At 37.1% G+C, this 17,593-nt stretch overlaps 1 protein-coding gene across 3 annotated transcripts in view; it reads right to left on the bottom strand.

Moving 5' to 3' along the window:
- GXYLT2 (glucoside xylosyltransferase 2) overlaps positions 1-17,593 on the bottom strand; it is a 204,540-nt gene that overhangs the window by 127,918 nt on the left and 59,029 nt on the right. For 2 of the 3 annotated variants that reach the window (XM_028518955.2, XM_036031007.1), the window contains exon 3: positions 14,876-15,007. The exons of the other annotated variant lie outside the window; for it this stretch is intronic. In XM_028518955.2, coding sequence (XP_028374756.1) covers positions 14,876-15,007 — 132 coding nt within the window. The remainder of the gene's footprint in view (positions 1-14,875; positions 15,008-17,593) is intronic. 3 annotated transcript variants of the gene reach the window in all.

Below are 17,593 nucleotides of genomic sequence, written 5' to 3'. Positions count from 1 at the left end.
CAGGTTACAAAGTCCTAAGGGGTAGAAGCAAGATTTGAACACATTTTGCCTTCCTCAAGAGATGTGGTCTTAACAACTATACTATACTGCTTCAGTATATCTGAAATTATTTTTATCACCATTAAATGCTTCCTAATGTAGTAGCTATTAAATCTCCTAGAGGTCACACATTATATATTATCTCATACCTTTTACCTTAATAAAGTAGATGGAAGGATCTCTTGAAAGAAGAGATTATATAGAACTAGTCATTCTCAAGTCAGAAAGATATCTATTGTTTTGCCTTCCCAGCATATCTTTCTCCATTTTCTGAAAACAGCAACACTCTCTCCAGTGGAAAAAAAAATGGAAACAATGTGGCTCAGATGCATTTGGGCCCTGTTGCCCATGGAAGAGAATGTGACTCAAGACAGGCCAATCAGAGTATCCAGTCCTCTGGCTATAATAATCGTTCGGGTATGAACACATGAATCACTCTGGGCCAATCAGAATACCCAGAATTTATATACAGAGTTATTTGGTACCATGCTTTTATTTTCTCTTGTAACAGCTTTACTGAAATATAATTTACATACCACAGAATTCACCCAGTTATAATGAACAACTCAATGGCTTTCAGAATATTCACAGAGTTATGCAACCATTATCACAATCTAATCTTAGACCATTTCCATCACCTCAAAAAGAAATCCTGTAGCCATTAGCAGTCACTCCCCATTTGCCCCACCCTGCTTAGCCTAAGCAAGCAATACTTTACTTTCTATCTCCATAGATAGATTTGCCTATTTGGGACACTTCATATAAATGGAATCATATGATATGTGTTCATCTGTGAATGGCTCTTTTCATTGTGCATGTTTTCAAGGCATATCACAGTCGTAACACATGAGTACTTCATTCATATTTATGTCCAAATATTTTTCCATTGTATAAATATACTACATTTTATTTATCTAGTCAACAGTTGATGGTTATTTGAATTGTTTCCATTTTTTGACTCTTATGAATAATGTTATAATAGATATTTGGGTACAAATTTTTGAGTACCAGCAGTATATGAGGGTTCCAACTTTTGCATATCTTTGCCAACACTTGCTATTGTCTTTTTTATTATAGTCACCCTATAGTATGAAGTAGTATCTCTATGTGGTTTTGATTGAATTTCCATGATGAATAATTATGTTGAGCATCTTTTCATATGCACATACCCATTTGTATATCTTCACTGGTGATGTATTTATTCAGATATTTTGCCCATTATTAAAATTTGGGCTACTTATCTTTTTATTATTGAGTTTAAGTGTTCTTTACATATTCTAATACAAGCCCCTTATCAGATATGTAATACACAAATATTTTCTCTTGTACATTTCCTTTCACTTTCTTTATGGTACCATTTGAAGCATAAAACTTTTCAATTATGATGTCCAAATTAGCTATTTTTTCTTTTGCTTATGCTTTTGTGCCATAGTCTACAAAACACTGTCTAGTCCAAGGTCATAAAGATTTACTCCTGTATGTTCTTCTAAGATTTTCATATTTTTAGCTCTTCTATTCAGATCTTTGGCCCATCTTGAGTTAATGTTTACATATACTACGAGGTAGGGAATGCAAATTCTTTTGCTTTCTTTTTTTTCCGCATATGGGTATCTAGTTGCCCCAGCACCATTTTTTGAGTAGACTACTCTTCCTCCAGTGATTTGCCTTGGCACTTTTGTCTGAAATCAATGGACTATAAATATGAGGGCTTATTTTTGGACTGCCATTTCTGTTCCATTGATATATATGTATATCATTATGCCAGCATAATGGTTTGGTTACCATAGATTTGTAGTAAATTTTGAAATCAAGAAGTGAGAGTCTTACAACTTTTTTCCCCTTTTAAATACTGTTTTGGATATTTCAGGTCCCTTGAATTTAAAAAAATTAAAGACAATTTAAGAGAAGTTTTAGGTACACAAAAAAACTGAGAAGAAGGTACAGAGATTTCCCATATACCTGTTGTCTCCACACATGCATAGCTTCTCTTTATATGCATACTGTACACCATAACAGTATATTTGTTACCAGGGATGAACCTATATTGACGCATCATAATCACTTAAATCATAGTTTACATTATGGTTTGCTCTTGGTGTTATACATTCTATGAGCTTGGATAAATATACAATAATATATATCCATAATTATAATATAAAGAATATTTTCACAGTCCTAAAAATCCTTTGTGCAGTGCCTATTCATCCATCCCACAGTCCCCCTTCTCCATCCAGGCAATCACATTTTTTATCATCTCCATAGTTTTGCCTTTTTCAGAATGTCACACAGTTGAAATAAGAGTATGTAGCCTCTCTGATGGGCTTCTTTCACTTAGTGATATACATTTAAAGTTCCTCCTTGACTTTTCATGTCTTGAAAGCTCTTTTTTAGTGCTGAATTATATTCCACTGTCTGGATGTACCACAATTTATTGAACCATCTACCTACTGAAGGTCATCTTGGTTGTATCCTTTTGTAGCTTGAAAATATTTATAGTGGCTTATTTGAAGTCTTTTTCTACTAAATCTGACATCTGGGTCCTCTCATAGGCAGTTTCTGTTGTCTGTATTTTTTCCTATGAATGAGTCATACTTTCTTCTTTCTAGGGTGTTTTAGATGATATACTGTAACAACTGTGGCTACTGATCCTTTCTCTCACCACACACACATACGCCAACATGAAGGGCTTGTTGATGTTGTTTGCTTGTTTATTTGTTTAGTATCTTGACTATACTATTTTAGTGACTCCATTTCACCTACCAGGTGGAACCTATAATGTTGTTTCTTGGTGGGTACATCCCTGGGCATGTGCACAGTCACCCTGAAATGACTGGTTTTGTCAGGGCTCTCTTTGACTGACTCCTCTAATCTTTCTGTTAAGCTATCTGCTGTTGTTGATATTACACTTAGTTATTAGGCTCCACTAATTGCCATCTCATTATTTTATTGTTTTTGATAGTGGCCTGAGGCACAAAATACTCCACAGCCTGATCCAATTAAATTCAGAACCATTTTCAGAAATAGTTTTTAAAGTCTGAACTTTGTTCTGACACCAGGAGGGTACTTTTTATATGTCTCTTCTCCTAGTTCTCTCTTATAAACTGACCAATAGTTTATCTTGTTCCTCTCCTGAAGTTAGAAACTTCCTCTTAATTGAGGGAGCCCCTGAAATTTTGACCATAGTTGACTGAAATTTAAACTCTGTGACACACAGCTAGTAGAGATGAGGATATTGGTGATCTGCCCTCTTCCTTCAAAGAAATACCATAGCCTTCAACTGGGACCTGTGGAGAAAAGGATCCCTGTGTACTTGACTGAATTGTCTAAAACTGAGTTTTCATCACGCTGAGCTGGAAGGGAAGAAGGAGGAAGTAAGTCATGGTTTAAATGATACAGAGTCTCACTTTCTTACTGAGTTTTAGTACATTTTCTTGAATAATAAACATGTTTCTCCAAGGGCCTTTGCTCAGGCTCTTAGGTAAATTTCCATAAACTATAAATAGTTGTTTTAAAAATAATTTTTGCCAGCTATGTTTGTTTCACCGGGGAGCAATCCCATGGAGCTTCTCATGCCACCATTTTGGATGTCACCACCCTACTTGGCTCTTTTTCTGCTGCAGTAACTCAATTTCTAGAATTTGGATCTGGCTGCTTCAAGCAATCATCATGCTCATGGATAAGTCTTGCAAGGGACTGAGGGAGAGACAGAATGCTGGTGATATTATGAGAGCCCTTAGATCTAGGCATGCTTGGGATTAGCCCTGTCATCTGCACTTTGCAGTCAGATAAGTCAGGAAATTTCCTTCTTTGCTTAGCTAGTTAGAATTGAGTTTCCCTCACATGAAACCAAGAGTTGTTTCAAATAATATCCTGAATGTCTCACCTTTAATAGTAAATAATAAGTACTGTGGAAATCTTGTTCAACAGAACTGGGTCTAGGGTCATTTTTATGTGATTTTTTTGGTAGTTGATCTCATCCAATAATTTTTGGCCTCTTAGTGCTTGATGAAATATAAAGGCATCATTTACAATTATTCTAATTGACATACCTCTTAATAAAGATTTTAAAATATTCCAGTTGCCAGTCAATATTTTTTGATAGTTAAAGGGTTGTTCCCAAGGAAGCCTCAATGTAAATTGCTACTGCTGAGGTTTAAAATGAATAATAACGCAGATGCCTGACCTTATTTATAAACATTTCAAATAAGTCAGGTAAATCTTTCTTTTCCATTAGCCTACAGTAAATTCATTACAACCTCTCTGGTGAGTATACAGTTTTGCAAACAACAGGACCAGTTCCATACCTCTTCAAGATTATATGCTGTTGCCCTTGATGTGATATTAAAAACATAGGTAACAAGGTTTTTGTTTATTTGGTGTGGTACTCCTCTGAAATATTGAAGAATGGAACAAGTTTGTTGGAAATAGATTGAGTTAGAAAACTCTCAGGACAAATTACAAGTCAAGGCTATAAGCAATTTTATCCTGTTTCTCTTGACAATATTTTTCCCTAACTTCCTCCTTAAATGGGGATGCTTGAAGCAAGTATTGAGACCAAGAAAGACATCAGACATTATTATAATCTTGGAACTTACTGCAACTTGCTTAAAAAAGTCTTTCTCCCTGGTAAGACCTGTATTGTGCCTTAATCTAATTTATATTACAATATTGGGTATGACATGACAATAAAGTATCTGCAGATTCTATAATCCAGTTATCTTTGTAATATTTTAAATATCTCTAGGATCCCCAGTGGGCCATATATTGAGGACAAGGGCTTTGTAATCACATAGGCACAGTGTGTAACAAAATATATAGGTCCATTATAAAATCTCACTAATTCCTATTAAGTGGGTGAAAGGTGATATGCATTCATGAAATTCAATTACTTTTTGTACTAATGGAAGAGGGGAAAATGTCCTCCAGGATCAATTTTAATGAACAGTTTTTGTTTATTTGTAATTGGCATATTGTTTTAAATACCTTAAGCTTCTGAATTACCTGAAATCAGTATTCAGCTTAGAGAGCTTAATTGAGCTATTTGAAGTTTAGTGTGCAGTAATAACTGTCCTGTTCTTAGGACCATTATTCACAGAACTAGAAGAGTAAATGTCCACCAGTTTTTAGGACTTCATAAGTCTTGAACTGGTGGGATTGAAGTAACAGTGAGTGTACTTGAAAATCTAATAGGCTTGAGTTGCAAAGACATATGCTCTGATCATTGCCATACTAAAATATTACCTAAGAAAAAGTTTCTTCTACAGGTTTGAGGTAGATGAGATTCCTTCAGAAAATGAGTAAGAATGTGTTCCTCGGTCAACTGACTGACCACCTGTAGAATGTTTACATTTTAGAATCTCCATCTTCCCTGTGTTGCTGAGATTTGGCTTTATAGAGATTTGGTTTTACAGAGATGAATTTGTTTTTATAGAAATGAATTCCAAAGAAAACATCACCTAAAATTTATTTCAAAATATCTCTAGGATCAATACATTTCACTGATGCCCCAAAATGCCAAGTTCATAATCTGCTGTTATGATATGACTTAAACAAAATAAATGTCCTGTCAGGGACAATTCTCTATTATTTTAAGCAGCTTTACTTTTCATTATCAAAAGCAGATAAGGAATGCCAGCACCATTTGTCATTCAAAACTAAATACTTACTTCGCTGGGATAAGTGAAAAACATCATGTGGGAGGGTTTTTAAAAAAGATTTTATTTATTTATTATTTATTTTCAAACAGAGTGGAAGGGAGGGAGAAAGAACATGAGAGCAACATCAACCTGTAGTTGCCTCTCACGTGCCACCTACTGAGAACCTGGCCAGCAACCCAGCATGTGCCCTGACTTCGAATTTAACCAGTGACCCTTTGATTTGCATGCCAGTGCTCAATTCACTGAGCCACACCAGCCAGGGCAGGGTTGTTGTTGTTGTTGTTGTTTAGTGGCAATAAATTCACAATTCAAGGTCAGGGAAAATTAAAATTTGTTGCTAATATTTTTTAGAGAGGTTGAGGAAACAATTTTCCAACACTAACTTTGGCTATATAATGCATTTTCCCCCAAAATGAAGACAATAAGCAGAAGCATGACAATTTTTTTCATCTTCTCAAATGGTAATTAGTTTTAAAATCACCAACCAACAGACTTTATTGCTATTTTGATGCTGTTTTTCTTAGCCCCATTCATATGCAATTAGACCCATATAACAACATATATACATATCTGTGGCGTGAAAAAATAGGTGATTTAATGAGTGAGCACCAACTGTACATTCAGGTCTTCCTCATCTCATAGGTTCTGTGTAAGAAATGCTAAAAATACTATCTGGCATTTAGGGTTTCAGATCAACAGAAAGTAAGATTTCCCTGTGTGGATATGTTCCAGGCATTTCAAAATCAAAATATGACTCACATTAGTAGACTAGGTATATTGGAGGAAGATGGCAGAGGAGTGAATAGAAGTCACATTAACCTCCTCCCAAGACCACCCTGGAATTACAACTAAATTGTGGAGACTGCACCCAAAACAAACTGTTGGGAACCGCCCTGACTGGTATCAGAAGCTGAAACCCCCGCCTAGGCTAAGGCTAAGGCTAAGGGAACGCCCTTGGAACCGTTAGCCAGCAAGGAGACAAGGGCTTATCTCCCTGGCAGGAATGCTGCTTCTGCTGCTTTAATCATAACTGAACCCCCAAAAGCTTGGTTGGTTAGCCAAAGACGGGTAAGATTCCCCACGGGGGGAATGACCTAAGGCAGGCACGATCACTTTGGGAGGCCCCCCAAAAGAAGGACTTTGGGGGCTGCAGCAAAAGAGGGTGACGGACCCTCGCTCCTCGGCTTTGACATAGCCTGAGTTCTCATCATCTGGGAGAAAATCTTATTGCCTTAGTTCCCGTGCTAAGCCTGAAACAATGACAGGGTGGTGCAGCTCTTTGCTGAAAAGGGGCAGATTCCCTGGGTGATCAGGCCTAAGAAAGAACATGTAAATTACTGTGAAACCTTCTTTGTTTAGAATGCTCTCAGTTGAATGAGAGGGGTCCAAGGAGGAAGTTTGTTCCTCAAAATCTTACAGCTCTTTGACCCCGACTCAATAAACCAGCAGAGTTCCTTGTTTTCTATAGTTCCTTACTTCCCACTGATAAGTACTGTACTTTACCTGAATTATTATGCAAAATGAGCCCAATAAAAGCATGTGTGGACGGTAAATCAGGGCCCTCCCCACTAGGGGGGGTGGCCATTTCGTCCCTACTTCTCCACAGAAACTAGTCTTGTCTCTGTGCATGTGTGTTTGTTTCTCGCGTGTTTTTCAGCGAGCCATCCACAGCGTTCCGTGGTCACTGCTGGCCGGTGACCCACGCACAACAACAAACAACAGAGCAACAGTGAGAGAGAAACCTTATAACCTTGGACAAACGGAAGAATTAGCTTCAGCACAACCTGTCTACACCTGAACAACAGCATACAAGACATGGTGGGAGGAGTAACCCTCACTCAACCAGCTGGAGTTAAAAAACAACCAAAAAAACACCCAACAAAATAAAAACCCAATTACATCCAGAGAACCAACATAAATGGCAAAAAGGACATTCCAAGAGCATCAAGTTCAGGTGATCAAGGAGACTACACCAATGAATCTCAAAAGCCTCCTACCACAGAAGTTCACACCACAAAGTCAAGGAGTCAAAACAGATCAGTTTTAGAAGCAGAAACAAACAAGAAGAGTCTCACAAATAATGGAAAGACAAAGAAACAATCTTTGATTAAAAGGAAAAGAGGAAACCTCAGACAGAGTGCTAAATGAAATAGAGGAAAGTCAACTACCAGATACTGAGTTCAAAACAATGGTTATAAGGAAGTTCAATGAGCTCAGTGTGAATTACCAGAAACTACAGGGAAACTATGAGGAACTTACTGCAAACTATACTGGCATAAAACTGACATAGAAACAATCAACAAGGGACAAGAGGAAATGAAAAATACAATTTCTGAATTGAAGAATACATTACAAGGAATCAAACACAGGCTGGATGAAGCAGAGGACTGAATCAGAGAGCTGGATGACAAGGTAGAAAAAAGACTCACAGAAAGAAAAAGAAAAAAAAAGAGAGACTAGAATGAAAGGGGTTTAGAGTACTGCGAGACAGCATGAAATAAAATAATATCTGCATAATTGGGATACCAGAAGCAGAGGAAGAGGAAAGAATAGAAAACTTGTTTGAAAAAGTAATGGTGAATAACTTCCTTAATTTGATGAGAGAAAGTTCCATACAAGTTCAGGAAGTACAGACAGTTCCAATCAAGATGAACCTAAAGAGGCCCATTCCAAGACACATCATAATTAAAATGGCAAAATTCCAAGATAAAGAGAGAATCTTAAAGACAGAAAGAAAGAAACATGAGTTAACATACAAGAGAGCCCTGATAAGGATAGCGGCTGACTTCTCAATGAAAATATTACAAGCCAGAAGGGAATGGCAAGAAATATTCCAAGTAACGAAAAACAAAGTACTGCAACCGAAACTAGTCTATCCAGCAAGGCTCTCAATTAAAATGGAAGGTGACATAAGGAGATTCACACACAAAAGAAGACTAAAAGAATAAACCTCCACTAAACCAGCATGGCAAGATACACTATTGGAACTTCCTTAAGAAGAGGAAGAAAAACAGTGGGAGAGAGGAACACAGGTGCAAAGACAGTAAAATGGCAATGAATAAATACCTATAAATAATAACCTGAAACGTAAATGGATTAAATGCTCCAATCAAAACAAGGATAGCTGAATAAGAAAACATGATCCACATATGCTTAAAAAAGACCCACCTAAGAACACAAGACCTACACAGACTGTAAGTGAAGGGTTGGAAAAACATAATCCCAAGTAAATGGTCAGGGAAAAAAAGCTGGAGAAGCAATACTTATATCAGACAAAAGAGATTTAAAAACAAAGGCCATAAAAAAGACATTGAAGGACACTTCAAAATACTCAAGAGAAGAATCTGAAAGAAGACATAAACATTATAAACATGTATGCACCCAACACAGGAGCACCTAATACATAAGGAAAATCTTGGAGGACATCAAGAAAGATATAGACAGCAACACAATTATAGTAGGGGATTTTAATACCCACAGTCAACAATGGATAGATATTCCAAATAAAATATCAACAGGATATTGTGGCACTGAATTAAGCATTAGATCAAATGGACTTAACAGATATATATAGAAACTTGCATTGCACAGAAGAAAAATACACATTCCTTTCAAATGCACATAGAAGACAGATCACAAGATAGGACACAAAATACGCCTCAACAAATTCAAGAAAGTTGAAATCACATCAAGCATTTTCTTTGCTTACAAGGGACTTAAAGTAGAAACCAACCTCTAGGGAAAAAACTCAAAAACACTGAAATTAATGGAGATTGAATAGCATGCTCTTAAACAATACATGGATTAAGAATGAGATCAATGAGAAACACAAAATTTCTGGAAACAAATGAAATGAACTTACAACAGCCAAAAACTTATGGGACACAGCAAAGGCAGTCCTGAGAAGGAAATTCATAGTGATATAGGCCTACCTAAAAAAGACAGAAACATTTCAAATAAACAACCAAACCCTACACCTGTAAGAACTGGAGGAACAGCAACAAAGACAGCCTAGAGCAAGCAGAAGGAAGGAAATAACCAAGATCAGAGCAGAATTAAATGACATAGAGACTAAATGCACAATTCTAAGGATCAGTAAGTCCAGGAGCTGATTTTTTAAAAAAGATAAATGAAGTCAACAAGCCTTTAAGGAGACTCATCAAGAAAAAAAGAGAGAGGACCCAAATAAACACAATTACAAATGAAAGAGGAGAGATTACAATTGATATCTCAGAAATACAAAGGATGGTAAGAAATTACTATGAAGAACTATATGCCAAGAAATTTGAAAACCTAGGTGAATACAACAAATTTCAAGAAATACATAATCTTCCAAAACTGAAGGAAGAAGAAGCAGAAAGCCTGAACAGACCAATAACAGCTGATGAAATCAAAGCAGTAATCAACAAACTCCCAAAAACACAAAAGCCCTGGACTGTACAGTTTTACAGAAGATTTCTACAAAGCATTCTGAGGAGGAGCTAACTGCTACTCTTCACAAACGATTCCAAAAAGTCCAAGAAAATGGAAGACTCACAAACTCTCTTTATGAAGTCAGCACCATGCTAATCTGAAAACCAAATAAAGACATAACAAAGAAAGAAAACTACAGGCCAACATCTCTGATAAACATAGACTCTAAAATCCTCAACAAAATATTGTCAAACCCCATGCAGCAATACATTAAAAAGAACATTCACCATGATCAAGTGGGATTCACCCCAGGGATGCAAAGATAGAACAATATATGGAAACCAATAAATGCAACACATCACATAAATAAAACGAAAGACAAAAATCACATGCTCATATCAATAGAAGCAAAAAAAGCACTTGATAGAACAGCACCCATTTACAATAAAAACACTCAGAAAAGTGGGAATAGAGGGAGCATTCCTCAACAAAATAAAGGCCATATATGAGAGACCTACAGCCAACATCATACTCACTGGGCTAAAACTAAAAGTTTTCCCAGTAAGAGCAGGAAAAACACAAGGATGTCTGCTTTCACCACTTCTTTCAACACAGTACTGGAAGTCCTAGGCAAGTAATCAGACAAGAAAAAAATAAAAGGCATCCAAAATGGAAAGGAGGAAGCAAACTCTCATTGTTTGCAGATGACATTATAGTGTACATAGAAAATTGTATAGGCTCCACCAAAAAATGACTCAATCTAAAAAGTGAATTTGGCAAAACAGCATGATACGAAGTCAATATTCAGAAATCAAAGCATTTGTATACACCAAAAATGAAATATCAGAAACAGAAATTAGGAAAACTACCCATTTGATATAGCAACAAGAAAAATAAAGTACTTAGGAATAAACCTAACCAAGGATGCAAAAGACCCAAACTCAGAAAACTACACAACACTGAAGAAAGAAATTAAGGAAGACAGAAACAAATGGAAGCATATACCATCTTCGTGGATTGGAAGAATTAACATCATCAAAATGTCCATACTACCCAAAGCAATTTATAGATTTAATATAATGCCTATTAAAGTACCAATGGTATATTTCACATATATAGAACAAACCTTTCAGAAATTTATATGGAACCACAAACGACCCAAAGTAGCTGCAGCACTTTTGAGAAAGAACAACAAAGTAGGAGGGAATCACAATACCTGATACCAACCTGTATTACAAGGCCACTGTAATCAGAACAGCCTGATACTGGCATAAGAACAGACACATGGATCAATGGAACAGAATAGAGAAGCCAGAAATAAACCCAAGTCTCTATGGTCAATTAATATTTGACAAAGGGGAAGAAGCATAAAATGGAGCAAAAATAGTCTCTTCAACAAATGATGTTGGGGGGAGCTGGACAGCTACATGCAAAAAAAATGAAACTTGATCACCAATTTACTCCACACACAATAATTAATTGGAGGATAAAAGACTTAAATATAAGTCATGACACCATAAAAGTCCTAGAGAAAACTATAGGCAGGGAAATCTCAGATATTCCACGCAGCAATATTTTCACCGATATGTCCAATAGAGCAAGTGGCATTAAGGGAAGAATAAATATAAAATGCCTCTGCATGGCTAAAGAAAATAGCAAACTGATAAGGGAACCAACTGTATGGGAAAATGTATTGGTGAATGAAGTCTCAGATAAGGGTTTGACCTCCAAAATATATACAGAACTCACAAGACTCCACTCCAGGAAGACAAACAATCCAATTAAAAAATGGGCAAAGGACCTGAGCACACATTTCTTCAAGGAGGGCATACAGAGGACCCATAAACATATGAAAGGTTGCTCAGCATCACTAGCTATCAGAGAGATGCAAATTAAAACCACAATGAGATAGCACTTCACACCAGTCAGAATGAACATCATAAACACATCAACAAACAGTGCTGGAGAGGTTGTGAAGAAAAGGGAACCCTAGTGCACCATTGGTAGGAATGCAGACTGGTACAACCACAATAGAAAACAGTATGGAATTTCTTCCAAAAACTAAAAATGGATCTGCCTTTTGACCCAGCAATTCCACTTCTGGATTATACCCTAAGGACCTTGAAACACTAATTCAAGAGAACATATGCACCCCAAAATTCATAGCAGCACAATTATACTAGCCAAGTACTGGAAACAGCCTAGGTGCCCATGAGTAAATGAGTGGATCAAAAAACTGTGGTACATTTACACAATGGAATACCACAGAGCAGAAAGAAAGAAGCCCTTACCCTTCAGAACAGCATGGCTGGAACTGAGGAGCATTATGCTAAATAAAGTAAGCAAGGCAGTGAAAGACATGCCATATGATCTCATCTATAGTGGAACCTAATCAGCAAAATGAATATGGAAACAAAATATAACCAGAGACATTAAAATTAAGAACAAACTAACAGTAACCAGAGGGGATGGGGGAGGGAGATAATGGGGAAAGAAAGTTAGGGTCATCAAGGAACATGTTTAAAGGACCTAACAACAAAGCCAAAGGGGAGAAGGATGGAGGGTGGGAGGTGGCAGTGGGTGGGGCAGGCGAAAGTGGTGGCAGGAAAATTGAGGCAACTGTATTTGAAAAACAATTAAATAAATAAATTAATTTATAAAAAGGGAAAAATATATGCCTTACATTAAAATGATCCCCCCTTTTACTAAAATATATCTTTTTCTAATCTCTTCTATCTCTACATAGAACCACCATCAATTTAGTAGTTTGAACCATATGAAACTGCACCTCTTTGTAGGTCATAAATAGCTGAATATTGGCAGCTTCAAACAGATCAACTTTAATAGTTGTTCAGGTCAGCAACCTGGGTGAAATTCTTATTACCTTACTTCCCTTCAACTCTTACAACAAGCCCATCATGAGGACTGGTAAATTCTATTTCTCAGGCACATTCTGAATCCATCTCTAAGTCAACTAACATAGCCCAAATTATCATTTATTGGCCCCAGTGATTCCACTGTCCATGCTGTTTTGAACCAGTGTGGCCTCTTTAAAACACAAATTAGGTCATCCTACTTCCATGCTAGAAATCAGTCAACAGCTTCTCACTGCCCTCAACACAAAGAGCAGATACTCATCATGGCTTGGTAGAGCCAAAAAGTTCCAGGCCCTGCTGACCTCTTAAATCCTTCCTCACACTATTTTCTGGTTGCTATACTTTCTGAATATTCTCAGATAGGCTCCTTCCCAATTCAGGGCCTTTGTACAAACTCTTCCTTTTGCCTGGAGCCCTTTTCTCTTGTTAACCCTCAGGCCCTTGTCACTCAGTGACCCTTACTTCTTCTTCATCTGTGTCTCAGCATAAAGGCCTCAAGAGAACATTCTAAGACAACCTCCTGACCAGAGATGAACCACATGTTCCATCAATGAGACTCTGTTCTCCACTTCAGCACAGATCACACTTCCAATTACCTGCTCAATGTCCTGTTTGATTCAAACTCCAAGAGGTAAGACCACAACTGCCTTGTTCATCACCATATCACCACCACTAAGCCATACCTACCACCTAATAGGCACCCAATAAATGTTTGCTGAATGCATGACTCCCTCAAAAACATCAAGATTAAAATTCAAAGCTGCCATCTTGGCTCAGTGATATCCTAGTTTTGATGTGTGTTCAGCAATTTTTCTATTTAGGCTTTTAAAAAATGAAATAGAAACAGTCTATTAAAATTTCAAAATCAAAAGGCTGAACCTTTTCTGAATTATTCTCCACCATGGCTATGTTACTGTAGGTAGCAGCTAAGAATGAGCAGCCAGAGGGGAAATAAAGCAGAGCTCCCACAGTCACAATCCAACAAAGAACTTAAAACAGGAAACTAGAAAGAAAAGGGAGATGTATCTCACTCATTGACCTAGTAGTCCTTAGCCTGGTCTGATAAGATTGACAGGCATTCCAAACATCCCAAGCAAAACTATAATAGCACAGAAGAAGGGAGCCTTGTAAGTCTTTGTATATCATCTCCACTAGCTGGGAAAGCCTTTGTGACTGTATTAATCCCAAGGTCTGGGGAGGGAAAGGAAGAGGGTGAACCTAGAAGGCAACTAAAGTATATTACCTCTGAACCCCAATAGTCATCACACTCAGATTAGCTGAGTGCCAACTTGTAGCCTTGGCTGAAGTGTATAGAATAAACTTACTAACAAACTTACTATCTTATTTCCTCTATAGATTTCATAAACAAACTTACTATCTCATTTTGACTACATATTTATTCTTTGATTGAATTTGTCTCTTGTGAGCAAGGCAAGAACTAAGGAACAAGCTTGGGGGTGGGTCCCTGACTTGGGTTTCTCCCTGGTAATAGCTACATCTAGTAGTAGTTATTGTTATAAGAGAAATAATAACTAATATTTATAGAAGGTCAACTTTGTGCCAAGCTGATTCAGGAAACTGAGGTGTACAGAAAGAAACTGGGAGTTTTCTGAGGTGTACATAGCTAGTAAATAGTGCCATAAGTCAGAAAGACCCTTAATTCAGAACAAGCTTTAGATGTTCTCAGTCCCTCAATCTTCAGGAAAGACAATTTTTCAAATACAGAAAACCTCTCTACACTCTGAAGACTAAGAGCATGGACTACAGAATCCAAGAGAAACACATTTCCAGCTCTATATAAATGTTTCTAAATGGATTCCAGTTAATGTCACCACATTCTCAGGAGCGTTATCCCCCAAGCAACATCTTATTAAAAGCAGGTGCTCCTACCGGAAGAAAGAGTCTCTGGGCAGCACAGGGTTTGAATAATTTCATCCATTCTTGAGAGTTTCCCACTGAAAATGTGATGGGGTAGATTCTGTGCTCAAACTTCTTCGTATATGAATCAGGCCACTGTCGTAACTGAAAAACATGGAACAGAAGGAAAGGTTAATTAGACCCAAGAAATATGGAAAACACTTAAAGCTTTTGAAAGGTCAAGTGGAATTGATTCAGGCAAGTTACATAAAAAGTAACTTTGTCACCATTACTACTCACTGAATGAAAGACCATTAGTAGAAATAAAAAAAAGATCCAGAAGTGGCAAGGGTGATGGGAAATACAGAAACATTGTGAGGAGAGCATAAATTTGAACAAATTTCCAAGAGGGCAATTTGGATACTGGTAACCACAGATCTCAAAAGACAAAGATACAGACTTTTACCAAAACCTATTAAAAAAACACTTGGGAACAAACTAAATGCCCAAATTTCATTATGATAGGAGTATACAATTTGAGGGATTTGTAAGATGGCAGCCAAGTACACAAAAACCCAGTCCATTTGCTCTTGCACCCAACTTGGACACTTGGCTGATCTTCCAAAAAATAAACTGAACATTCAACGTTAACATAGCTGATATGAAATTTGGAATCCAAGGAGTACAGAAGACACTTCACAATGGGTGGAAAGGAGATTATACAGGTGGAAGAGGAAATTCCCCAGGTGAGATGCCAGCAACCATGGCACCTGCAGCCAGGGCCTGTATCGTGCAGAGCCTTGTCAGAGATTGCAGCATTGTGGCTCCCTCCCCTTCCAGGGCAATAATTATCTTGGATCACAATGGCTTGAAACTATAAAGCAACCTCAAGGAAAAAAATAAAAAACTGAATAACATGTTATTAAATAATGAATGGGTCAACAATGAGATCAAGGAATATATCAAAAAAGATATCTGGAAATAAATAAAAATGAACGCATAACAACCCCAAAATGATGTCAAACAGCAAAGGCAGTACTGTGAGGGAAGTTTCATAACAATACAGGACTACCTAAAAAGATAGAAAACTTTCAAATAAACAACTTAATCCTACATCTATAAGAACCAGAAGAACAACAACAAACAAAGCCCAGAGCAAGTACAGGGAAGAAAATAATCAAGATCAGAGTAGAATTAAAAGACATAGAGACTAAAAGAACAATTCAAAGGATCAATAAACCCAGAACCTGGTTCTTTGAAAAGATAAACAAAACCAACAAGCCTTTAACCAGAATCATCAAGAAAAAAGAGAGAGGACCCAAATAAATCAAGTCAGAAACAAAGAGGAGAAATTATAACTGATACCACAGAAATACCAAATGATTGTTAGAAATTACTATAAACACTATATGCTAAGAAATTTAACAACATGGGCAAAATGGATACATTACTAGAAATATATAACCTTCCAAAACTGAATCAAGAAGCAGCAGAAAGCCTGAAAAACCAATAACTAGTGAAATCATGGAGGTAAATAAAAAAGTCCTAAGCACACAAAAGCCCAGGACCAGACAACTTCACAGGCCAATTTTACCAAACAGTGAGGAAAGAGCTAACTCCTATCCTTCTCAAACTATTCCAGAAAATTCAAGAAGAGGGAAGACTCCCAAACTCTTTTTATGAGGTCAGCATTATTTTAATCCTAAAACCAGGTAAAGACACAACAAGGAAAGAAAACTATAGGCCAGTATCACTGATGAACATAGATGCTAAAATCCTCAATAAAATATTGGCAAGCTAGATCTAGCAATACATCAAAAAGATCATACACCATGGTCAAGCAGGATTCATCACAGGGATGCAAAAATGGTACAATATTCATATAATACATCACATAAACAAAAGGAAAGACAAAAATCACATGATCATATCAACAGATGCTGAAAAAGCACTTGATAAATTACAAAACCTATTTATGACAAAAACACTCAGGAAAGTAAGAGTAGAGGGAGCATACCTCTATATAATAGAGGCCATTACAAGAAACCTACAGCCAACATCATACTCACTGAGCTAAAACTAAAAGCTTTCCCAATAAGATCAAGAGCAAGACAAGAATGTCTGCTTTTGCCACTTCTATTTAACATAGTATTGGAAATACTAGGAACAGAATGAGACAAAAAAAAGAAATAAAAGGCATCCAAATTGGAAAGGAGGAAGTAAAACTGCCATTTTTTGCAGATGATATGAGAGTGTACACAGAAAATCCTAGAGTCCACCAAAAAACTACTTGATTTAGTAAGTGAATTTGGCAAAACAGTGGGATACGAAGTCAATATTCAGAAATCGAAGGACCTTGAACACCAACAATGAAATATCAGAAACAGAAATCAGGACAAACATTGAATTTGATATAGCAACAAGAAAAAATAAGTACTGTAGGAGACTGTTCTGTGTGGCATGGGCCCAGCTCCCACTCAGAGATGCACAGGACCCACGCCCATGGATAGGTTCTCCCATGGGGAATCAGGCATGCAATGTACCTAGGCCACTTTGAGTCTTGCTTTCTGCTAAAAACACCCTCACCCCGAATTGAGACAGCAAGTGCTTACTGTAACTTCCTAAAATCCATGCTAAACCTTCCAAGGGGGAGTGTAATCAGTTCAACTACTTTTCCCTTTTCATTTGCAGATATCCTTCTTCTGTGATGTGATTAGTGGCATTGGCTCCTTGGTTCTCTGTAAGAGGTAA

Source organism: Phyllostomus discolor, chromosome 7, assembly GCF_004126475.2.
Source record: "Phyllostomus discolor isolate MPI-MPIP mPhyDis1 chromosome 7, mPhyDis1.pri.v3, whole genome shotgun sequence".
Classification (NCBI taxonomy): Eukaryota; Metazoa; Chordata; class Mammalia; order Chiroptera; family Phyllostomidae; genus Phyllostomus; species Phyllostomus discolor.
Note: the sequence above shows the minus strand (reverse complement) of the source record. Positions and strands in the feature narration are given on the sequence as shown.